The sequence below is a fragment of the Erpetoichthys calabaricus genome, chromosome 2 (genome assembly GCF_900747795.2).
Source record: "Erpetoichthys calabaricus chromosome 2, fErpCal1.3, whole genome shotgun sequence".
NCBI classification, from domain to species: Eukaryota; Metazoa; Chordata; class Cladistia; order Polypteriformes; family Polypteridae; genus Erpetoichthys; species Erpetoichthys calabaricus.
In genome coordinates this window covers 72,690,485-72,716,159 of record NC_041395.2, presented here as the reverse complement: position 1 = coordinate 72,716,159, position 25,675 = coordinate 72,690,485, and the positions used below count along the sequence as shown (strand labels likewise).

The 25,675-nt window shown below is 36.4% G+C and overlaps 1 protein-coding gene across 1 annotated transcript in view; it reads right to left on the bottom strand.

The window, feature by feature from the left end:
- Positions 1 to 520: 520 nt before the first annotated feature.
- The window catches only part of usp47 (ubiquitin specific peptidase 47), a 153,723-nt gene continuing 128,568 nt past the window's right edge, over positions 521 to 25,675 (bottom strand). The window contains 9 exon segments of the mRNA XM_051922745.1: positions 521 to 1,880; positions 2,396 to 2,526; positions 5,155 to 5,202; positions 6,882 to 7,012; positions 7,460 to 7,578; positions 8,863 to 8,978; positions 9,180 to 9,260; positions 9,531 to 9,706; positions 13,069 to 13,834. Of these exon segments, the coding sequence (XP_051778705.1) occupies positions 1,706 to 1,880; positions 2,396 to 2,526; positions 5,155 to 5,202; positions 6,882 to 7,012; positions 7,460 to 7,578; positions 8,863 to 8,978; positions 9,180 to 9,260; positions 9,531 to 9,706; positions 13,069 to 13,834 (1,743 nt within the window). The 3' untranslated portion in view covers positions 521 to 1,705.

Genomic DNA, 25,675 nt, shown 5'->3' with positions numbered 1-25,675 from the left:
CCCCACAGTGACCCATTAAAAGGCACGCCACACACCATTTACGATCCCCTCCCATCCTGTACTATTGTGATTCATAACTCCGTGCAACCCAAATTCAAGTATCATGTGACCCATACTGTAGTTTAAGAAGCACTAATCTAGATGGCTAATTGCAGCACTCACCGCAGATCCATTTGCTGTGCTGGAACAACAGCTCCTCTGCCCTGAACTGAGCAAATGTTGGTTTCCCTTTGTTGATCTGATGCTCTTCCCTCACATACTAGGAACCTGCTGAATTAAAGCAAAGAAAGAAGACAGCAGCACAGATCAGCTTATAGGAAACTGGCAGTAAGAAGGTCCTAGGAGGATGTTACCCCTTCCAAAGGCATTGACCAACTTTGTTTATTTGACCTCCTTTTAAATCTCTCAGAACCTGTGCCTTTGAAAATGCTGCATTTTTGTTACATCTATACAAATACTTTGCCATTTAAACAAAAATCATTTATCCATTAAAAAAAAAATCAAACTAACATTAAAACAGTTAAGGTTTTTTTGTGTTTTTATTGGCATGTCTACTGTAAACAGCTTATGACATGAAACAGTTTCCAAAACCATTTTATATTTGTTGAGTTGAATAAATTAGGCAGTGCTTTCAAAGCCTATATGAGAAGAGCTCCATCACCATAAAATTTGTGCTACAAAGCCAACCCTTCCATCTCTGAACTCTTTTGATGCAAGACATACCTCTAAGACTGTTTTTGTTTTCACACTTCAACAAATGAACTATTGGGTTTTTACATGTGTTAAATCTCTGCTGAGAAAGAAATGTATCTACAGAAATGACAAAATTAAAACCAGCAACATGTCACAGTTATGTGACCCAAAAACATTGACTCTGACAAGAGATAATTTACAGAAAGCTTAGCAGCTTTAGATGCTGATCACATTTCATTATTCATGGGTAATATATTAAACTGTGTACCTGTACTAAGCAATTAAAAGTGAGATATTTCCAACAATCAGAAATCCTTAAAAATGTACAGTGGACTTTACTGATCCAAGTCAAGAACTCTGCAACAAGGAGAAGAATTTTATTTACATGTATTCCCAGAGACAACATTGGGTTTTTAATCACTGAAAGCACTGAAGTTAAAAACTCCCTGGCTGAAAAATGTAAATCATGTTTTTCTAATGAAAACACAAATACTTCAGAGACTTTAATAAAATAAAATAAAAAAAAAAAACAGTGAACAGTATGGCAAAATTATAATGCTGAAAGCTATGGAAGATGGCAGCAGTGATTTTACCCTTTGTTGAGGCCAAGGCTGGCCCGTTTTGATACAAGTTGGTTTTGATAGTTGAATGAGGTAATGTGCACATAAGTGGAAAAATGACGTTTTATAGGCTTGTGCATAGCGTTCATTCAGCTATGAACTGCCAGTTCTAACAAGTAGGCAGACTTGTCTAGGAACTTTCGGCAGAGTAACTTTTTCTTGTTTGCAATTTCTTATACCTTTTGCACTTCCCTTTAACATAACATTACAGTACAATAATCTATAGTGCACAACATTATTCTGAATTAGAGTCCCTGTTGGGCTCCGACTGTCAGCGCTGGTGATACTGATCTACTCCAAAGTAGATTCCTGCCTGCCATGTTGGTGCTGCATAGCAGTAGTGTGCCAGCTTTGAAGGAAAACTCCACCATTTAAAGGCAGAGCATTTTACTTCAGTCCTGGCCACAGTCTTTATTTGGTGCTCCATCCAAATAGATCTTCAAAGCCTTTTCCTTTCGAGGTGAATAATTTACTCTGTGTCCCGTTTTTAGAAGTCGGCTACTTTCTTTTTTCATAAGTTCATTTCTTTCTTCATCTGAGAGGTCCATTAGCTCCTCAGTCTTGTCCCTTTTTTAAGAGAAAAAATGTAAGTGTATAAAATAAGCAAACACTTGGAAGCATGTTGTTTTCAAATAAAGAATGTTTACAGTAACACAGATGTTAACACAGAAAAATCATATTTATCATTATATACAGTTATAATCAGTAATATTAAAAAAGCCAATACTTTTTAGTGTTTCTTAATTTCCTAAAAAAATAAAGTAGTAATATATTGTAAATCAATTAATGAAAAACTTCAACAGAGCAAAACATTTTAACCATCTGCATTCACTCAAATTAAAAACAGGTTGGGGGGGGGGGGGGGGGAGTCTTGAATTTCTACAGCAGGCAGGTCTCGCAGTGTAGTGCAGTTTCTTAACTTTTCAGAGGATTTATTTCATATCAAAGTGATTATTTCTTCACATAGAATAGACAAAGAATAATATGCAGTAATATTACTTCTACTAAGAATCAATTTAATACATAGTAGACAGTACAGGTAAGTCAAATTCCCATAATTTCCTCAAATGCTACATTTTTACCTGTAAAAGACAACGGCTCCATCATCACAAATATAAAGTGGCCAGACATTGAGTGTTGACACCTTGGGATTCCAGTCCAAATCCTGATGAATTTCCAATACAGAAATTTCACATGGAAATGTCCCTCTACCCTGCATTAAAAACAATATAGCAAGTGTTAATTTTCTTTTAACTTATTACATTTTTTTAGTCAGCAATAACTTCCAAATGAGTTATTGCTGATTATTTACTACATCCATATCAAAAAAAAAAAAGGCTTCACAAAATTAAGTTGGTGGATTGAATTCTCATAATTACTTTGGTGAAACCCTGTAAATGGCAAAATCTGTAAATCAACATTCCAAATAATTTCATGATGAGATCATCGAGTTCAGTCCTAGGGCCCGCTGCCACTGCAGGTTTATGTTCCATCCAGTTATACCAGCCATGAGCCATTTCACTGTTGATTCATTCTACTGTTTAATTCGCTGGTCTTTTTACCTTATTCTGTGTGCAGAAAAGAACAGTATGACATTTAGAAATATTTGTATTTTTGTTGTAGCTCTAAGTATTCAACTCTTTTGTCATTTTGTTGTGGAGTTTCTTCAGTAAATTGTATCCTAATGACAACAAGCACAGTACACACTGAAGGCAAAGGACCCACAATGCTGTGCAGCTATTTCAGTGTCATACTCACTAGCATGCTCAATAACTGGTTCCAATAACCAAAACACTTGGAAAAGTGGAATAAATAATGAAAAAAAAATATTCATATGTAACATAAACAAATGTTTGCTACGTTCCAATAAAAGCTCTGAAATTTCTGAATTGGTATCACAACACAAAAATTACTTTACTTAAGGTAGTGATCCAATGACAATTTGGACATGAAATTCAGTCAAAAAACTGCAGCCACAGTGGCCTCCAGGACTGAACTTGAAAACCGGTATAAGATGGGATTTTTACCTGATTATAAATGTCTGAAACTACAGTTGTGCTTGAAAGTTGTGAACCCTTTAGAATTTTCTATATTTCTGCATAAATATGACCTAAAACATCATCAGATTTTCACTCAAGCCCTAAAAGTAGACAAAGAAAAAACAGTTAAACAAATGAGACAAAAATATTATACTTGGTCATTTATTTATTGAGGAAAATGATTGAATATCACATATTTGAGCGTGGCAAAAGTATGTGAACCTCTAGGATTAGCAGTTAGTTTGAAGGTGAAATTAGAGTCAGGTGTTTTCAATCAATGGGATAATAATCAGGTGTGAGTGGGCACCCTGTGTTATTTAAAGAACAGGGATCTATCAAAGTCTACTCTTCACAACACATGTTTGTGGAAGTGTATCATGGCACAAACAAAGGAGATTTCTGAGGACCTCAGAAAAAGAATTGTTGATGCTCATCAGGCTGGAAAAGGTTACAAAACCATCTCTAAAGAGTTTGGACTCCACCAATCCACAGTCAGATAGATTGTGTACAAATGGAGGAAATTCAAGACCATTGTTACCCTCCCCAGGAGTGGTCGACCAACAAAGATCACTCCAAGAGCAAGGCATGTAATAGTCGGCAAGGTCACAAAGAACCCCAGCGTAACTTCTAAGCAACTGAAGGCCTCTCTCACATTGGCTAATGTTCATGTTCATGAGTCCACCATCAGAAGAATACTGAACAACAATGGTGTGCATGGCAGGGTTGCAAGGAGAAAGCCACTGCTCTCCAAAAAAAAAATTGCTGCTCGTCTGCAGTTTGCTAAAGATCATATGGACAAACCAGAAGACTATTGGAAGAATGTTTTGTGGATGGATGAGACCTAAATAGAACTTTTTGGTTTAAATGAAAAGTGTTATGTTTGGAGAAAGGAAAACACTGCATTCCAGCATAAGAACCTTATCCCATCTGTGAAACATGGTGGTGGTAGTATCATAGTTTGGGCCTATTTTGCTGCGTCTGGGCCAGGACGGCTTGCCTTCATTGATGGAACAATGAATTCTGAATTATATCAGAGAATTCTAAAGGAAAATGTCAGGACATCTGTCCATGAACTGAATCTCAAGAGAAGGTGGGTCATACAGCAAGACAATGACCCTAAGCACACAAGTCGTTCTACCAAAGAACGGTTAAAGAAGAATAAAGTTAATGTTTTGGAATGGCCAAGTCAAAGTCCTGACCTGAATCCAATCGAAATGTTGTGGAAGGACCTGAAGTGAGCAGTTAATGGTGAGGAAACCCACCAACATCCCAGAGTTGAAGCTGTTTTGTACGGAGGAATGGGCTAAAATTCATCCAAGCGGGTGTGCAGGACTGATCAACAGTTACCGGAAACGTTTCGCTGCAGTCATTTCTGCAAATGGGGGTCACACCAGATGCTGATAGCAAAGGTTCACTTACTTTTGCCACTCACAAATATGTAATATTCGATCATTTTCCTTAATAAATAAATGACCAAGTATAATATTTTTGTCTCACTTGTTTAACTGGTTTCTCTTTATCTACTTTTAGGATTTGAGTGAAAATCTGATGATGTTTTAGATCATGTTTATGCAGAAATATAGAAAATTCTAAAGGGTTCACAAACTTTCAAGCACAACTGTATTTGTTCAGAAGGACAATTATAAATATATGAAAAAATCATAAAGGGTCACATTAGCATCTTGAGAAGTTTGAACACAATGTGAGAACCATAGCTAAATAGGAAAAATTGTCTTGTATTTCTTTTATTTTCATTACTGCATTGTGCAATTTCTAAACAAAAAATGATGTTTTGTTCTTACCTTGGCAAATTCAATATTTTCACAGGGAATTTCACTTATTTCTGAAAGCTGAAAGAAGACCACCATTATTATTCTCTTAATAAAAATGAGTAGAAAGTAAAATGCACTCATGTGCATTTAAACACAGTTACCTGGCATGGCAAACATTGCTACACCATACAGTATATAATGAAAAAGTAATCAAAGGAAAGGACATGTTTATACCTAACAAGATATAATATACAAATAACAAAACTACTGTGCCTTGTAAAACTATTCTGTGCCTTTAAATGTAAAGGCAAATAAAACTTGAAGAGCTTCTTCCACTCTATAGTTTTTATTGCAAACTCGCATGCTTGAGAGAAAAAAAATGAGCTGAATTAGCAGAGGTCTTAAAAGTAAAACACTGAAATACAAGAATTCACACCCAACGCATCAATATTTGGCTGAACCACCTTTTGGTACAATTTTAGCATCAAGTCATTTGAGTAAGTGTCCAGCTTTTGTCCATTTATTTCAGCAGACAGCTCTTTGAAACTATACCACAGCTTCTAATCTGACTGATGTCAGGGCACTGATTAGGTCACTTGAGGATACTAATTTTTGTTTAATCTTTAGCCACCTCATAGTGCTTTGAATCTTGGTTATGACCAAAAAAGCTTTTTGCCAAAATTAAACTGGCTCACTCTTAAGCTTTCTGCCAATTTCCAGGTGGGCTTTAAGATGATTTCAGAGTAGAATCTCATCCAGATTTTCTTATACTGTAGCTGACCTAGGCACCTTATTTCAGCTCTCAGACACTGAGCTCTGTAGGTTTTACAAGGAGATTGTTGCCGCCCAGTTTACCTTCTTTGGATCTCGAGATCTAAAACATGTCCTTGTCTGGTAGAACATTTCTTGATTAGCAAACTAACATTGCTCAGGGGAGATCCAAACACTTTCATATAATTTTGTAACCTTTCCCTATCATATGATGTTGTTTCACTTTCTTTCCTCAAGTCTTCCTTTCCCTAACTTTTATTCAAATTCACTATGTGGCCAATGATTCCTGAACAGGCTGGAGCTTAACTTCAGAAAACATGACAGTGCCTTTAGAGGTTTGCAGGGAGAGACCAGTAGTAAGGAAGTTAAAAGCCTCATTAAGGAAATTCCTTTCACATGTTAAAACTCCAGGCTACCAAAGAAAAAAGGTCTGAAAAGTTTTCTAAGATGAATATTTCTGTTTTTGACTCTGAGATGTTTGCGAAGAAGTAATTCATTTTGTCTTTTCATTTCTTTTTCCAGGAATTTGAATTAAAATTAAAATTTGGTTCCAATCTTTTTCATTTGGAATTAATTATATTTTTAATTCCTTTAATAGGATCTGGATATTTTTGTAAGATGCTGAAACGAATGAATATATTACATAAATAAAAAAGCACTTGGAATAGAAAATTATGAAGAATACAAAACTTATAAGATAAAAACAGGACTGCTGAAAAGGAGACATTAGTTAAAAAATAAATAAATAAATAAATAAATGAGCAAATTAAGCCATATAGGACTAGTTAAAACTGTGAAACTAATTTCTCTATATATATTTCATCTCATTATCATTTTGAAAGTGTTACACTGAATCTATGATTCCACACTGTAAAAAAGTGAAACTCTGGTCTAAAGTGGCATTTATAATTTGTGTCCATACATTTTTAATAGACTAAGGAACACACAATATTATGATATTAAAGACTATCACTTAAAGAACTCACTTTCTCCTTAAGTTCATCAACACTATTGCTTTCTAAAACAACCTCCTGGAAGGATTCTAGTTTCATTTGTTCTGGACGCCATCTCCTGGTTAGCACTGCCAGTTGTGACATAGATTTCATTTTCTCTGTATCTGTAATAAGAAAAACATACAAAAATGAATTACAGAGGAATAAACAAACGTAAAAACATCTGCAAGTAAGTTTAGATGTTTAGTAATCATGGACAATCCATGATCCTATGGGAATTATATGGAAATGCCTACTTGATCTGTCTGTCAAATTTTGATTCTATCTTTCAGCAGAATATCTGACACAAAAGCAAAAACTGAGATCTGATTTTTTTTTCTGTTGTGTGTAATTAGAAATCTTATCAGGTATGAACCTCTTCAGCAAACAATCTTCAATAAGTACAATTATTTCTCATGGCAACTTTATATTCCTCAAAATCAAGTCAAAACATATCAAAGTTAAGGCAAAAGCCAACAGAACACTTTTCATGTTAACTTTTTAATCCCTAACAGCAGTATTTCCAGCAATGGATAATTTTATAATGATCATCTTTTTTTGTAAATGCTTACCATCAAGCACTTCCAAGAAGACCTCCCAGTTGCTAGAAATGTTAATATCTTCTTCATATACATGATAGTCCAAAAATATAGTTCCAGGATTTTTCCATGTTTTTTTCCTCAGTCTAAACCTGTAAGTAAAAAAAACAAACTGTGAACATTTAAACAAATTAATTAACCCATTAATTACCCTGGTCAAAGAGAAGACTTGGCCTAATGTGTATGACAGAAAGGGCTTATGCTCCTCCTATATATATCACACACAATCACAACAACCATTTAAGGAATGAACATGTTCAAGTACAGACTACTGTTAAAAATCAATTATGATGACAGTGCCCGAACACCATACATATCAATTTCATTAACTAATCTCCGAGACTTCATAAGGAGCAAATGTACACCAACAATGAAGAATCATGCAATTTTCTACCAAGCATATTTTCACTCTAAGAGATGGCTTTAAAGGCATTAATAATACCTTACGTTACTACCCTCCTAACCCTGATAAGTGCTGCTCAGCAAAATGTGCCTAACATTTATTTTTTGGTATATGATAAGCTGAATGAGTATTTTTTATCCAAAACAATGTCTGTGATATTTAACTTTTACATTTAAATTTTAGGTGTTGCATTTAGATATTTGGCCAATAACAAGGAAAGCATGGGAGATCCTTTGATACAAGACGTTGGTGGTACAGCTTAGATTTTACAGTGCGCAAGGTGAAGACATTGCATCCAGATGTAACTTTTTATTTTTTCCTGTCTCAACATATTTAGGTTTTTATTTAGACAAATCTAAAAATTCTATTTTGTTCTGAAAGTTTAGTAAATGAAGGCCACAACTATTGGTCATAAGCCTTAACTGCTGCTCCCAATATCTCCACCATTGGTGGCTTAAATGTCGAATCATTTATGTGGAGAGATAAAAAAAAAAAAAAAAATTTAGAAATGGAGGTTGTTACAAACTCCTAAACAAATTGCAAGGCAGAATCTAGTATATGTTCTCTGAAATATTTTTTTCTTAATAATAGCTATCAAAATTAAACATTTACATTTTCTGAACTATAGTTTTATATTTTGAGCTTCGTTTTCTAGGTACTTTTTCCAACGTCTTTCATATTTATTATAGCATGTACATTATGTATATTATATAGAATTAAACCACTGCCCCCAACTGTGAGGGGTGCTTACTGTAAACTAGGCAGCACTATGGATGGCTCTGAGCAAAATAAAGCCTACTCATGATTGTTTTAACAAGATTTACATAAAATCAATTAAATATTTATAGCTAAATAAATAATACAAATTCTAAAGAGAAGACTGCAGAGCACCATGAGGATTTGAAATGATTAAACTCTTCATTACTTTTAAATAGCCCCATCACTCTATAAAATATAGTTTTTAGATACATGCCTATCAATGGTGAGGTCAAGTCTGCATTGCTCCCGAAGATGGGGTAATAACTCTTCCTTGGACTGCCTGACTGTCATCCCCTTAGCAAACACTGCATCCAACAGGAACTTGCAAGGCTTTCGGAAACAAAAACATTTTCATATTAGAAATACCCTCACTATTTCTCCAAAACAGTGCAAAAAGCTAAACTTTCTTCCTCTAAAATACAATCACATTTGTATTTGTCACAGATAGTACTAATTAAAAAAATTATAAAAGTACCCACTTAGAAAGACATCTTTGAGTGAATACTCTGTCCAAAAGTGAAATACTCTTACCTCAGGATTATTGACTAGTAGCTGGTAAACTTTGACTCTGTATTCGCCCTTTTTCAGTGCTCTTCCTAATCTAATAGTTATCTATGATTTAAAAAGAAAACAAAAGATTACAAATGTGACCCTATACTTAGCGTCATCAATGAATTAACTGCCTTGCTTTCTGTTTAGCATCAACAGAGGACCAAAATGGCAGACTTTTCCCATCACATATTAGGCATAACAAGCAAAATACATTTACAAGTATCTCTTTTCCTTTGAATGTTCCAACACATGAAGATTACCTTTTTCCAATGACAAAAAAATACACTTTAAAATAGGTTTTGCTGTTGAATACAATAAAGGCCAACAAACCTTATTATCATCTGCGAATGAAGAAAGAGTTTCATTTAGTCGAACGCTTTCAAACTCTTGATTGTTTGCGTAGACACGGAAGACCTTAAACTGGGATGATGGAACTCCCACATAGGGCTCCAAATTCTGCTTGAAGGCAGCCAGTGTTATTCGCTTATCAACGTGGACAGTTAAATCTGCAAGAATATAAAAAAATTATAAATATTAAGATCAAGCAATTGATTTTTTTTAAAAATGTTATTTTAGCATTTTGTAGGCATTTTTTGCACAATGTCTTTCTGTGTACCTGAACACTGTGATGCTTTATGGTTTCTATGTGACCCAAATATACCATGACAATGTCACAAAAGAGAGATCTGTCTGAATAATAAAGATTTTAAAGAAAAACTTTGATATTAAGCTTTATACTGATTAAAATATTTGTTAATGACTGAAAGCTCGACTTTTACTTACAAACTTTGGCTATGTCTCACTTCCCTTATGTCTCTAAATAACTGTTTCATCTAGTCACACACACTTTGGCATCAAAAGCACTACTTTAGGATCTAACACTGAACAAATTAACAAATGATTTGAAGTTGTTTAGTGGAATTAAACATTTTAAGACTGAGCATAGAGTCCTATTTTCTGAACTATCACAGCAGTTTTCTTAAGTTGTCCTTGACTTGAATAGCAGCAGCCTTACCACAAGATGGCAGTAACACATGCTGTAGGTTTACAGCTTATTTTTTATTGGATCATAAATTTCACAATAAAATGAAGCAATGTAAAAATGAAATATCTTTCATATCAGCTCATACCAAAGACAGCAAAGCAATTGCCTCATGATTTGGAGCACCTACACTGATATAACAAAACCTTCATACTGTTTAATAAGAGAAATTAATATTTACTATATAGCCTAACATACTACATGAAATTTATATAGCATGTAATTTGCCTGTCACTGTTGTTTAAATACATTCTTTATTGCCTTAAAATTCTGCACTGGATATGAGGTGTACTTCTTGATCTGTACATAGCTATCACATGTTCTCAGTAGACCAGCTTCCTTTTTCCTTGTGCATCATCTTTCTAAGACTCGTAACATACACACACTGATAAGGATTTGTCAAAACAGTGTAACTGTACTCACCATGTCATGTACAAAACCTTTATCAAGAGTCCACTAAAATATCTCAATTTCATTCAAATTCATTACAAGATTTTTTAGCTTAAAGTGATATGATTTGAGAACAGTTGGACCGCTCTGGCAACAAGTCAGCAATGCCCCAGCTGTCAGGTATCATACATTTCTTAGTAAATAGTACACATTACTGTACACCACTGTATATAGTATTGCTATCTAATACCATATGTTGGCTATCACATAGTATGATGTCAGTTTTCATTTAAATATAATTTTTAAGACCTCTCTGTTTTGTTACTTAAATCTTTAAAGTCCAGGAAAAAATGAGTGCTCATATATATTATATATACAGTATATATTATATACAGTACTGTGCAAAAGTTTTAGGCAGGTGTGAAAAAATGCTGTAAACAAAGAATGCTTTCAGAAATATAAATAATGATTGTTTATTGTTATCAATTTACAAAATGCAAAGTGAGTGAACAAAAGAAAAATCTAAATCAAATCAATATTTGGAGTTACTACCTTTTGCCTTCAAACCAGCATCAATTCTTATAGGTACACTTGCACAAAGTCAGGGATTTTGTAGGATTATAGTCAGGTGTATGATCAACCAATTATACCAAACAGGTGCTAATGATCATCAATGTCACACGTAGGTTGAAACACAGTCATTAACTGAAACAGAAACAGCTGTGTAGGAGGCTTAAAACTGGGTGAGGAACAGCCAAACTCTGCTACCAAGGTGAGGTTGTGGAAGACAGTTTCATGTCATGGCAAGATTGAGCACAGCAACAAGACACAAGGCAGTTATACTGCATCAGCAAGGTCTCTCCCAGACAAAGATTTCAAAGCAGACTGGGGTTTCAAGATGTGCTGTTCAAGCTCTTTTGAAAAGGCACAAAGAAACGGGCAACGTTGAGGATCGTAGACGCAGTGGTTGGCCAAGGAAACTTAGTGCAGCAGATGAAAGACCCATCAAGCTTACTACCCTTCGAAATCGGAAGATGTCCAGCAGTGCCATCAGCTCAGAACTGGCAGAAACCAGTGGGACCCAGGTACACCCATCTACTGCCTGGAGAAGTCTGGCCAGAAGTGGTCTTCATGGAAGAGTTGCAGCCAAAAAGCCATACCTCTGACGTGGAAACAAGGCCAAGCGACTTAAGTATGCACGAAACAATAGGAACTGGGGTGCAGAAAAATGGCAGCAGGTGCTCTGGACTGATGAGTCAAAATTTGAAATATTTGGCTGTAGCAGAAGGCAGTTTGTGCGTCAAAGGTTCTGGAGAGCGGTACAATAATGAGTGTCTGCAGGCAACAGTGAAGCATGGTGGAGGTTCCTTGAGCGTTTGGGGCTGCATTTCTGCAAATGGAGTTGGAGATTTGGTCAGGATTAATGGTGTTCTCAATGCTGAGAAATGCAGGCAGATTCTTATCCATCATGCAGTACAATCAGGGAGGTGTATGATTGGCCCCAAATTTATTCTGCAGCAGATAACGACCCCAAACATATAGCCAAAGTCATTAAGAACTATCTTCAGCGTAAAGAAGTAGTAGTAGTCCTGGAAGTGATGGTATGGCCCCCACAGAGCCCTAATCTCAACATCATCGAGTGTGTCTGGGTGTACATGGAGACAGAAGGATCTGAGGAAGCCTACATCCACAGAAGATCTGTGGTAAGTTCTCCAAGATGTCTGGAACAACCTACCAGCCAAGTTCCTTCAAAAACTGTGTGCAAGTGTACCTAGAAGAATTGATGCTGTTTTGAAGGCAAAGGGTGGTCACACCAAATATTGATTTGATTTAGATTTCTCTTTTGTTCATTCACTGCATTTTGTTGATTGATGAAAATAAATGATTAACACTTCCATTTTTGAAAGCATTCTTTGTTTACAGCATTTTTTCACACCTGCCTAAAACTTTTGCACAGTACTGTATATGTGTGTGTGTATATATATATATATATATATATTATATATATATATATATATATATATATATATAAACGTATATGGTGTATCAGAATGTCACATTGTCAATGGGATATAGAGTCTTCAGTTTTACACTTCCAATTCATGCCCTCAAAAAAATACCTAATACGGTTTCTCTGTGTTATGGATAGCTCGGTGAAAGCAAGAGCATGAAAAATGTATATCTGCAATAAAACAATAAAAACAATATAGAAAAGTATGGAACTTCTACAAAAACAAAATTAAAATAACTGACAATGTTTAATTTTTGACAGCACAATAAAAAATGTGAATATATGCTGTAAACATCATCAACTTTAGAACACCGATTAAAAACTAAATTCTCTAAACTACTGCACAGTATTAATTATATTTTAAGATAATAGCTTCTAAAAAAAAAGCTTTAAAAATACACCACTGTACTAAGATGGCAACATACATTTTTGTCCACTTCCTGAATTTTCATCTGAAGCATACGGCTCTGCTCTGAAGTACATGCAATGCATTTCCCCTTTGCTCTTTCCTTTTTCATCATATTCACTGTCTGTTCCTGAATCTTCTTCTGCAGTGTCCCACGTTTCTTTTCTTCCTTCACTTGCTTTTGACCGCCGGCTGCATGTGATGCTATGAGAATCCAGTCCATTTGCTAAGGGGATTTGGGCATTATCAGCATTGCACAAGGTGTCACTACTGTGACTGGAGCTAAGAATATCACTATCCACTGAACTAGTGCTTCTATCATTGTTTATATCAGAGTCTGAACGCTCCTCTGACTGAAAGTTGTTTTCGGGGTCCAAAGTTTGTATCCGGTTCTCCAGCTCCCTATTGTCTACTGAAGCACACGAGTCAACCTCTTGAGATGGAGACTCATTATTTTCAAAGTCACTGGCTTCTGTAGTCTTGAGATCACTAGAAGCACGTTGTTGCTGCTGCTGGAGTGATAAGCTTTTAAGTTTTTCAGTGCTTGCTTCTAAAATTGCTTCAACTGATTTTTGGGCTCCTTTAACTTGGTCACTGGCATCTTCCAAAAAGCCAGAACTCCCAAGTTTATGGCAAAAAGTCCTGTATGTCTGCGAAATGGGAGATGATTCTGGTAATGAAACATTCAGCCTAATAGTGTTTCCATGACGATCAAGGAGTTTCCATAAATAGGAATCCGTAAACGTGACATGGTAGTCTGCAGAATCTGAACTTTCAACAAATACCTGTATAGAAAATGATGTACAAGGTTAGAGTCAAATTAAAGTATTTTGCTTCTAATATTAGCTACAAGATAAAATATAAGCTTGCTCACAAACAGCATAACAAATGTACTGTCATTTTCTCAGCCATCAAACTCCCTTCCCCCACCAAAAACAAGCAGACTCTAGCAACAGTTTATTAATTCACCATATAAACTGCAAAGTACAGTAATTTTAATTACATTTCAATATGTCTTTCTCTGTAAAATAACTGTACTGTTTTCACATATTCTGCGAAAGAAGAGCACATAATAAGATTGGAATTGTCTACAGAACATGACTTGTGTTTCTCTACAAATGAAGGAGGAAGTCTAGGTGCCACACAAACTGTAAATGGCACTTTGAAACAGCACTGGTGTGGCAACAGTCTGTGTCATGCACTGTACCTTCAAAGGGAATGTGGATACTTCAAGTTATACAGGCATGATGCCATTATTCATTGTTTGGAGCAATGCTTTAATCCACTCACTTTTTTATCCATACTCACTGAAAAGAGAGCTAGAACATTAGGGTAAAGGGAGTGAAGACTCGCAACAAGGCTGAGCACAAATGGTGTTAATGGTATTCCTTTGCCTAGAAGACAACCTACTTCCTAGGGCCAGTCAAAGCCAATTTCTTTGAATCTCACTGGTGCCAAAGTGTGCCCAACAAAGATGGCAAAAGCCGAGTTTTAGTTATGAATAGTATCTCTGCATGTAACCTGAAAGTTCAAAATCTGACTGGCTGATTTCTTCAGTACCTCTTTGGTTTAGAAAAGCAGAACATCAGACAAATTACCCAGTTGTCAAGTTTTATCAGATGAACAGCTATCTGACTAATGTTCAGCTGTAGGGATACTATTAGTTTTACCCTGAAGGTCAGAAATATATTTAAAAATATAATTCAATATCCATTCTGGAATGCAGGTTGGGAAGGAGGGCAGTATTGGTACATATGTTGTACCTGTATAAGTGATGTGATTTAGATGTAAAAGTCTTGTGTTGCCATGACAAAAATGGCCTTTCTTGTATCTGACTAAAACAACATTTATGAACATTTACTTCAGCATGTAATTGTCTAATACTTTAGTGGATTCTTGCGCTCGCATTATTTCTCCTTTTGTTTTTAACTTTGTGTGTAACTGACCCCTGGCTATCTTTCTGGCTACAAATTTTACTGGTTTAGAAATGTCAACAAGACAGATATTCTTTGCTATGAACTTAAACCAATGTAGCTAACTGGTTTAGAACAGCAACAGCAGCAACATTTATTTATATAGCACATTTTCATACAAATGATGTAGGCCAAAGTGCTTTACAAGATGAAGAAAGAAAAGTTTACAAAAAAAGTAAAAATATAAAAATAAAAGATTAGACACAAATAAGTAACAAAGAATAAAGTAAGGTTCAATGGCCAGGAGGACAGAAAAAACAAACAAAACTCCAGAGGTCTGGAGGAAAAAAAAATCTGCAGGGGTTCCAAGGCCATGAGACTGTCCAGCCTCCACTGCACATTCTACCTAACATAAATGATCTAAAATCAGTCCTCATGGTTTTCAGGCTTCACATGGAAGAATTAAGATAATGGTCATGTGGATATCTGGCCTTCAATCTATTAAATCCATCACTGTAGGGACTACATTGCGCATTGATTAGGTGGTGGTGGTGGTGAAGAGTGCCACTACATAAAACCAGTAAAAACAGCAGAGAAAGTAGGGGTTAGTACGGATTGCCTAGCCATGATAAAAATGATAATTAAATACATACAGTATACAGAATATCAGGTTTACACTAAAATGAAGCTATGAGAAAGCCATGCTAAAATAATGGGTTTTTAGCAGTTTTAGCAGCATATCAGCCTGATGAATTTTTATCGGTAAACTATACCAGATTTTAGGTGCATAACAGCAGAAGGCTGACTCACCATTACTTTTACGTTTAGCTCTTGGAATTATAAGCAGACAAGACACTCATCTGAAGATCTAAGGTCACAATTTGGAGTGTAAGATGAAAGGCATTCCAAAATACAGGATGGAGAAAGATTATTTAAGGCTTTGTAAACCATAAGCTGTATCTATATTAATAAAAGGCAAAGCCCTCACTGACTCACTCATCAGTAATTCTCCAACTTCCCGTGTAGGTAGAAATTTGGCAGGCTCATTCCTTACAGCTTACTTACAAAAGTTAACGGTCATAACGGTCAACAACATCCGCCATGTTAAACTTTCATATTTATGGCCCCATCTTCACGAAATTTGGTAGACGGCTTCCCTGCGCTAACCGAAACCGATGTACATACTTATTTTGGAAGCTGTGAGAAAACAGTAAAAAGAAGGAGTGTCAGACGTCATCATACATTTTCTGATGCAGCTAGACAGAAACAACTTCGTGATGCTGCCGCCAAATACTCACATAAAAATTCACAAGTTCATAGACACGCTGTCGCTAAATACTCGCAGGCTAATCTATAAGTTCATACAGACGCTGTCACTAAATACGCGCAGGCAAATCCACAAGTTAATAGAGCTTCTGTTTCTAGGTACAATCCCAATAATGAAAAGCGGCTCATACGAAAACAACAAAACAGTACACATTGGATCCATGGATGTTGACTGTGAGTATTGTCAAGCTCATAGGTGGAAATGCAAGTCTCCTGGTTTGTGCTGTAACGGTGGTAAAGTCTCTCTCACTCCTTTACATAAGCTTCCTGACCTTCTTGAGGGCCTATTATATGGTGAACATCCTCAAAGTGAGCATTTCTTGAACAACAGTCGAAAGTACAACAGCGCATTTCAAATGACGTCATTTGGTGCTACCCAAATTGTTGAGGGAAATTTTATGCCTTCATTTAAAGTCCAGGGACAAGTGTATCACTTGATTGGCAGTCTTTTACCTATGCCGGCTGAGGAACACAAATTTTTGCAACTTTATTTCGTCCGGGATGATGAAAAGGAAGCACAAATGCGGGGCGCTAATAGGCCGTCTGTCGCTCCGGTCTCTTCATTCCCTTCCTTGCTTCGCCACGGTATTCACGTCTCCCTGCTGATAACTGCAGCCTTTTTATTTAATCCGCAGCTTCTCTGCTGTGTTATTGTTCGTTTATTACGATTTTAGTTATTGTGTAGGTATTTTAGACTTAGTTTACATTGTTCAGGTACGCATTTCCTTTATTGTTCCAACCGTACCCCCATTAACATGTCTATCGAGGTGATCACCATCGATCAAAGAACTGTCACTTACCGAGTGGTTTCCATGTCCGCAGATGGCGACTGCCTTTTCCATTCTCTGTGTTACATATTGCACGGCCATATCAGGCTCACTCTTGATATCCAGAGGAACATTGTGTCTTATGTATTGAATGACTGGGACAGGTTCAAGGTGTGGACTGATGACGGTACAGGAGATAATTATACTACACAGGAGCACTATAAGAGTGAAATGCTTAAACCCTTCACCTATGGTTCTGCATGTGAGTTGATGGCTGCCACTGAATTGTTCGGTTGTCGCTTTCAAATGTACCGAAATGGCCAAATATTTTACACCTTTGAACAACCACCAATGCCTCTTAAACATCTTAGATTCACAGGTGACGACTTGAGTAGTGGACACTTTGATGTTTATGAATGTTTAAACTCTCAAAAGCTGGATGCGAAGTTATCGATGAAGCCAATTTCAATTCAAACACCTCCAATTTCCAGTAAGGCTCTGCTTCGCAATGACAATTAATAAGTCTCAGGGACAGACCCTACAAAAGGTTGGCATTGATTTGAGGCAAGATTGCTTTTCACATGGCCAACTGTACGTTGCATGCTCAAGAGTGAGCTCAGCGCACAGCTTGGTCATATTACAACTGGAGGGCCGAACTGATAACGTGGTATACAAAGAGATCCTTAACAAATCATTATTGGTATATTTTCCCTCAGTTTAAAAAGGTTTACTTTTCTTCTTAATAAAAATTTTAAGGCAGTACTTCTCCGCTGCGAAGTGCAGGTATTTTGCTAGTTTTAAAATAAATTCTAAATGGCACGGGTAACCAATGTAGTGACATCAATACTGGAGAGATGTACTCAGATTTTCTTTTCCTAGTTAAGATTCTGGCAGCTGCATTCTGCAGTAGTTGCAACCAACTGATGTCTTTTTTAGGTGGTCCTGAGAGGAGTGCGTTACAGTAATCTAGTTGACTAAAAACAAAAGCGTGAACTAATTTTTCAGCATCTTGCAAAGTTATAAGGAATCGAACTTTTGCTATATTTCTTATTTGAAAAAATGCTGTCCTGATAATCTGACTAATATGTGCTTTAAAATTCAGATCAGAGTCAATAATCACCCCTAATTCTTTACTTCTGTCTTGACTTTTAAGCCTAATGGTTAAAGTTTATTTCTAATACCCTCACTATATCCATTTTTGCAATCACCAAGATTTCTGTTTAAATTAGAAACACAACATATGGTGTTAGCAACAATATTCCAGGAACATTTTTGGATTGTGGCAACAACTGTCCTCTTGCCCTTTCTTACCAATGTATAAATTCCTGCAAATGTCATACTGAGACTATGTGGCATCACTTCATCCTCAACGTTTAGGGTTTTCCAACCTGGTTACAGTTTCACTGCGACTTAGTCTACTGCAATAGGAACCCATTAGGTTGCAAAAGGTTTATTTAAAAAAAAAAAAAAAAAAAAAGATCTACAGCCCATCCTACCAACATTTCATAAACGTAAGCTAATCAAAGGTATCTGGGATGGAGTTGATATGGATACATACAAATTAAAAATGTGTTGATTCTGAGAGAGTTTGAATATTTATTTATTGTATTAAGGAGTTTTCCTCTTAAAAACAATGGTATGTTTCTTTTACAATATTAGATCTCGTTTAGACTGCTGACTAAGTGGACAGTTATTAAGCAGGAGGCATAGTACTCCTGCTCTGTATGTTTGGTATAAGCTGTAAAAAGGAAAAACAAAATATAAAACCTACTGTATCATTCTGCTTTTTTGTTTTAGAGTAGTTAGCTTCAGTACCTATGATAGTGCATGAACACATACTCTATGCATTGCATTTCACTGGAGCACCCAGTAAAATACTTGCGTATTAAGAATTTTTCCGAACGCTATGGAACAATAGTTGAAGAATTAACTCGCTCAGCTCATCATTTTTGGATGGAACTGTAGATCACAGATCACAAAAAATGCCCCTTTGATGGCACAGGTTCTTCATAGAGTTTAAAATATCAAATCCATTCTGATAAATCCTCTACTCATTTATGACTACTCTATGCACTCAATTCTCATGGACTGCAGGAAAAACATACTATAACATTGAGAGTGATGCGAGATATTCAGTACAAAAATATGCTTGAGAAGTTTCATCTTCTAGTAACCATTAGGTCAATGCTATAATTACATTTAGGTGATGTAAGATAACAAATTACTCTGACTGTGAGAGGAACCTTGTCATAATTTGCTGATGTTAAGAGTGGTGTTCCACAGTGGCTAGGGCCACTACTATATGTATAAAAATAATTTGGATAGGAACATAAGTAACACATTGGTTAGTTTTCAGATGATACCAAGAAACGTGAACTGGCAGATAATCTGGAATCCATTAAATCATTACAGAGGGGCTTGGACAGCATACAGGCTTGGGCGGATTAAACTGAATGTCAGTAAACGTAAAGTATTTAATGTAGTAGTACATGAAGTAAAAATGATAGGTTTGAACACACAATGGGAGGTTTGAAAAATTGAAAGCACACCTTATGAGAAGGATTTAGGAGTCATAGGGGAGGCGATACAATCAACTTCAAGACAGAATTCAGAAGCCATTAAGAATTCAAACAGAATATTTATATTATATAGCACAATGTGTAGAGTACAAGTCCAAGGAGGTTATGCTCAAGGCTCAAGCTTTATAAAGCACTGGTGAGTCCTCATCTGGAGTACTGTATGCAGTTTTGGTCTCCAGACTACTAAAAGGACATATCATTGCTACAAAAAGACTTGGCTCATTCCAGGGCTATTATGAAGAAAGATTAAAAGAGCTGAGCCTTTTCAGTTTACGCAAAAGAAGATTGAAGTGTTTTAAAAACATAGAATGCTAGTTCTAATGCAAATGAATGCAGCAATTCCTGATGGTAAGAAATAATGCTGTACAGTATGGACTTTGTCACCACTTTCAATCATTTTGACTTTTCGTATGCCCATGTAATTAAATGTACTGGCAGCATGAAAATATGTGCAATAAGCGCTGTCATACGTAAGTAGTTCATCTGGCCATTTTCCTGATTGGCTAAAACCACTGCTGGTAATTCCCAGCAACCTAAGTATGTTTTCTAGCCAGCAGGAAGGAAGTATACATGTTGGGAGGAGGAGGTTAATATTATAAATAATCCCTCAGCAATGAAAGCATGTCTATTCTGAGTAATAATCACTTAGAGTGGGGGTTTTCATCATCATTATGGTTGTTTCTACTCTATGAAGTACTGTGTCATTATAAAAAGGAGTAGGCCATTTATGCCCAAGATCAACATATCATACAATAACCTTGTTCCACTGCCATTTTATTATGTTTTTTTAACATAATTCTGTAAAAAAAAAAAAAAAAAAAAAAAAAAAAAGTAATGAATTATGCATTTTGTTGATTTTTTTCATTAACAAGACATTCTGAATAAAAGTTTTGACTTACAAACATCAACAAGTTATGAACAGAGGGTTGGTTAACAATTTTGCTTTGTAAGATGTATACATTGTTAATTTTGTCACACTTTCCCATTTAGTACTGCACTGGAAATCATCAAGACCTGTATTTATATTTTTAATGGCCAAATTCATCCATCCATCCATCCAACCCGCTATATCGTAACTACAGGGTCACGGGGGTCTGCTGGAGCCAATCCCAGCCAACAGGTGCAAGGCAGGAAACAAACCACAGGCAGGGCGCCAGCCTACCACAGGGCACACACACACACCAAGCACACACTAGGGACAATTTAGTATCGCCAATGCACCTAACCTGCATGTCTTTGTACTGTGGGAGAACAGCCAAATCTTTTAAGTTATTTAAAATGGTTGTTAATAGTGAATATACCTATGTTTTTCTTAGTTTAAACAAAATACAGCATTCATACAGATAATGGAAGATTGTTTTACCCCCATAAGATAAATTAATGGAATGTAGTCAGTGTTTAGTTATATTCTAATGAGACAATGATCTCATTAGACAGCTAGAAAGAAACATGAACTGTTACATAGAAATGCATAAAAGACATAGTTTTCTATAGTTCTATAGTTTTTTTTCTACTAGTGTATGTGATAACATATAGAAACTAATAACATAGAAACTAAGAAATACAACCTAGAAACTTAAGCCTTAAATGGATAGACATGAGGTTTTTAATTTTTTTAAAAATTTATCCATATTACTAACCGAGAATGGTAAACCGGATGGACGCAGGGACATCCGGCCATGGGCCGTGGACGCAAAAGACGTACTGCGCAGGCGCCCCCACAAAACCCCCCTTCCAAGCAACAGAAACCGGATGGAATGCAACGTAAAATAAGAAATGAGGCGCCCATAGCACACAGAAAAAAGGAGTCAGACGCCCGCGCCGCACGAAGCCCATGGCACACGAAATGGAACACACACAAAGAAGAGAATTGAGACCCACGACACACAAAGCCCCCCTCCAGTAACTGAAATAAGAAATGAGGCGACGTGCCCCTAGAACACCAAAAAGAAAGGAGTCAGACACAAGCGCCACATAGCACACGAAACGGTACGCACACAAAGAAGAGGATTCAGACCCACGACACACAAACACCCCCTCCACTAACAGAGATAAAAAAAAGTGAGGCAACGTGCCCCTAGCACACAAAAAAAAAAGAAGTCCGACGCGAGCGCCACACAAACCCCATTGGACACGAAACGGGACAGACTACGGACATAGCACACGAAACATACACAAAAAGGAGAATTCGGACCCACGACCACACTAACATAAATAAGAAATGAGACACAAAGCCCCATTACTGAACGAACCGTCCGTATTAAACATACGTCATCTGAACATATTCAAATTATGCAGCATAGGTCGATCTCATTACACTGATGCACTATTAACCGTTCAACCACAGAAAAGGCTCCATATTAACAGTGAGTGCGATCCTCCTTATTACTTATCCATATTTCTAACGCTGAAGAACAAACAAGTCATGAATTCACGATCACGGGTACAAAACGATACGGCTCGAGTAACGGGACCAAACACACGAACCCGCATGAAAAAAAACAATACACCATTACAGCTCCAAAACAACACGTCCCAAATACTGGACATACAACGACGCGCCTCTCAAACGGCACAAGCAAAAGATACACGTCACGGACATCAACGACAGACACCTGCTAAACGCTTACGCCAATTAGCTGATAACGCGTTCAATAATGAGTCCACTATTCAGGAAAATTCATTGGGATTAATGAATGTCATTTGCAATCATTGTCATTCACTTAACAAAGCTCAACTAACACAGTTACAGAAACGAACCCAGATAAACAGACACAATAAACGTAGACGCATGCACCGCGCGTCTCAAAGTGCTGCATCGAAACAGGCACGGGTTCAAAACAAAACACCTCCCGTCTCAGACATACAGAAATGGCAGCGAAGGGACAAAATAAATAAACGCAGACGTCTACAACGCGCATCTGAAATGCCGGAGAACAAGCAGGCAAGGCTCAATACAAACAATGCACGCCGTAAACTACAACGGGCTTCTCACACAGCACAGGCAAATCGATTACAGCTCCAAAACAACACGTCCCAAATACTGGACATACAACGACGCGCCTCTCAAACGGCACAAGCAAAATATACACGTCATGGACATCAATGACAGACACCTGCTAAACGCTTACGCCAGTTAGCTGACAACGCATTCAATAATGAGTCCACTATTCAGGAAAAGTCAGTGGGATTAATGAATGTCATTTGCAATCATTGTCATTCACTTAACTTCCCTGAAGAAACAACTGGCAATACAAGTAAGGAATTTACACGTTGTTGTCAAAAGGGTCAAATTAGACTGCCTCCTTTACATTCATATCCTGAATATCTACAGAAGCTTCTAACTAACGATGTACCTGAAAGTTAAAACTTTATGAACTGCATTAGATCCTACAAATCGCTATCCACTATGAACATGAACAGTAGCAATGCACGTGATATCCGTCTTGCAAAACAGTTAATTATTGATGAATGTACAATGGCATCCAGTCACTTACTCAACACCATTGATAAACTTCTACAAACGTTGATGAATAATAATATTCCCTTTGGAGGAAAGGTACTTTTATTAGGAGGAGATTTTAGACAGTGCTTAGCTATTGTTCCACATGCCATGCGCTCAGCTATTGTTCAGTCCACCTTAAAATACGCAGACAATTGGCATCGCTTTCAAAAGATACAGTTAGTACAAAACATTCGATGTCCAGATCCAGATTATAACAATTGTTTATTACAACTGGGAGATGGTACACTCACCAATACAGATGGACTTCACCCAGATATTATTACAATTCCTCAAGCCTTTATCTGCGACGACTTAGTTATGGAGATATTTGGAACAGCAATCTCATTAGACCAAATACCCCTTTTAACACAACACACTATATTATGTCCAAAAAATATTAATGTAGATCATCTGATGACGACAATGACCATCTTCATTTCCCCTTAGAATATTTAAACACTATTAGCCCAGCCGGATTACCACAACACAATCTTAGCCTTAAAAACGGAACAATAATCATGCTATTAAGAAACCTTAACACTAAACAGGATTTATGCAATGGCACACGTTTGGTCATCAACACCATGCCACACAATGTTATTCAAGCGACAGTTCTTACATTATCACATGCTAACAATACTGTTCCGATTCCTACAATTGACCTTACAAGTTCTGACCTGAAATTACCTTTTACACTTAAACGGTGACAGTTCCCCATTAAACCTGCATTTGCCATGACCATCAACAAATCACAAGGACAAACCATGGACAAGGTTGGCATCTACCTCTCTGAACCCGTTTTTGGACATGGACAACTTTATTTGCTTCCTATATGCGTCATCTACACCTTCACACTATGCTATATCTCATTCATACATCATCGCTCTTTGTAATTTCACAACACCAGGGGTTGGCGAGCGAAGCGAGCAGGGGGCGGAGCCCCCTAGTTTAATAATATCAACTTTCTTCTTTATTTTTTGTGTGAACTGTTTACCTTGAATTTCACTAAAACTTTTAAAATGAAGGCACTTGTTCTGCGGAGTTTTTTTTGGTACACAAGTCATACTTATTGCTGGAAAACCAGCAGTTTGAACTATTTGGGACCAAGTTAGATAATGTGCTGCTGATTCCTCTGTCATGTTTACCTTATTGTTAAGAGTTATTTTATTAAGATAGCAAGAATAAATAAAAATAGCAAATACACCTGTTTAATACTAAAAGAAACAAATAAGGGTCAGAAATCTTACAGGCATGTTAACTAAAGCACAAAATTTAGTTTGAGCAATAAATTGTTTCAATTTAAGAAATTAGTTTGGAAGGAAAGCCAAAAACTGAGGATAGTGAACTAAATAAACAAGCTTAAGAGTGCATGGATGTTTATAAAATTTCTTTTGTTACACTGAAACTCAAATTTCCTTTTTTGATTTTATGTACATCACTGTCACATTAAAAAAGTAGAGTTCAAGGCATTGAACTCTAAATACCAGAGAAAAAATAATCAATGTAACATTTGATCAGACTTTGTCAAGGCCCTGCATATTTATCTTATCTTTATTCAATCTGTGTCTCTATGACTTGCCATTTTTTTTTTGTTTGTCTGTGTTAACAATAAACCCAACAATTCTGTTTCTGCATTAATGTTCCTTGTGCTTACATGAACCACTTGCCATTTTTTTTTTTTTTACAAGAAACTATATTTTCCTGTCCATGTTTTTCTGAGCAGGGTTTTTCAATTCCTACTTGCTCTCCTTTCAGTTGTGCTGTTGACTGCAACTAACAACTATTTTTTGATTAGTTAATCGATTATTGTTTAATTAAACCAATTAAAAAAGGGTTACAAAAATGGAATGTTTATGAAAAAGTAAAAATATTTTATTATAAAAAGTTTTATTCCCTGCACAACCCTCTTGTTAGTAACAATATTATAAGTATGTTCTAAAATTACACTTGCCAATGAAGTCTTGTTACTAACTTTATGGTCTAGTTTAACACTGTCAAGGTTGTTGTTGACATCAAGGAGAAAGATGACACCACCAAGTATTTGGTGTATAGGCCGATTTTATCCACTAGAGGGCATCAAAGACCACATGACGAACTGACCATCACAATGCCGGCTGGTACCATCATCAAAAAAATACTCTGCATAAGAAGTCTAGCATATTATTGATCTGACGATTCTGATTAAGATTAGGATTCTCAGATACCATCAGAAACAGAAGGAAGTGACATTGGGAATAATCCATTAACACTCTCAATTATGAGTATGTGAGGGACCACTATTGCTCCAATAGGTTTTCTTTTTAGATGCTCACATGTCATGGTTGTGTGTCTGTAATTAATTAGATCATTTTCACAGATCTTACAAGACATTAATTTCTTACCTGATGTGAAATTGATGACTCCAGATTTTTGAATTCTTTGTTCCTTGACCCGCTACTATATTTACACTGTCCATCTCAATTGTGTCTCAAAATGTGATGAACAGCACTTTTGCCAGTGAAATGACGCAAGTAATATGCAACAATGCAACAAACGG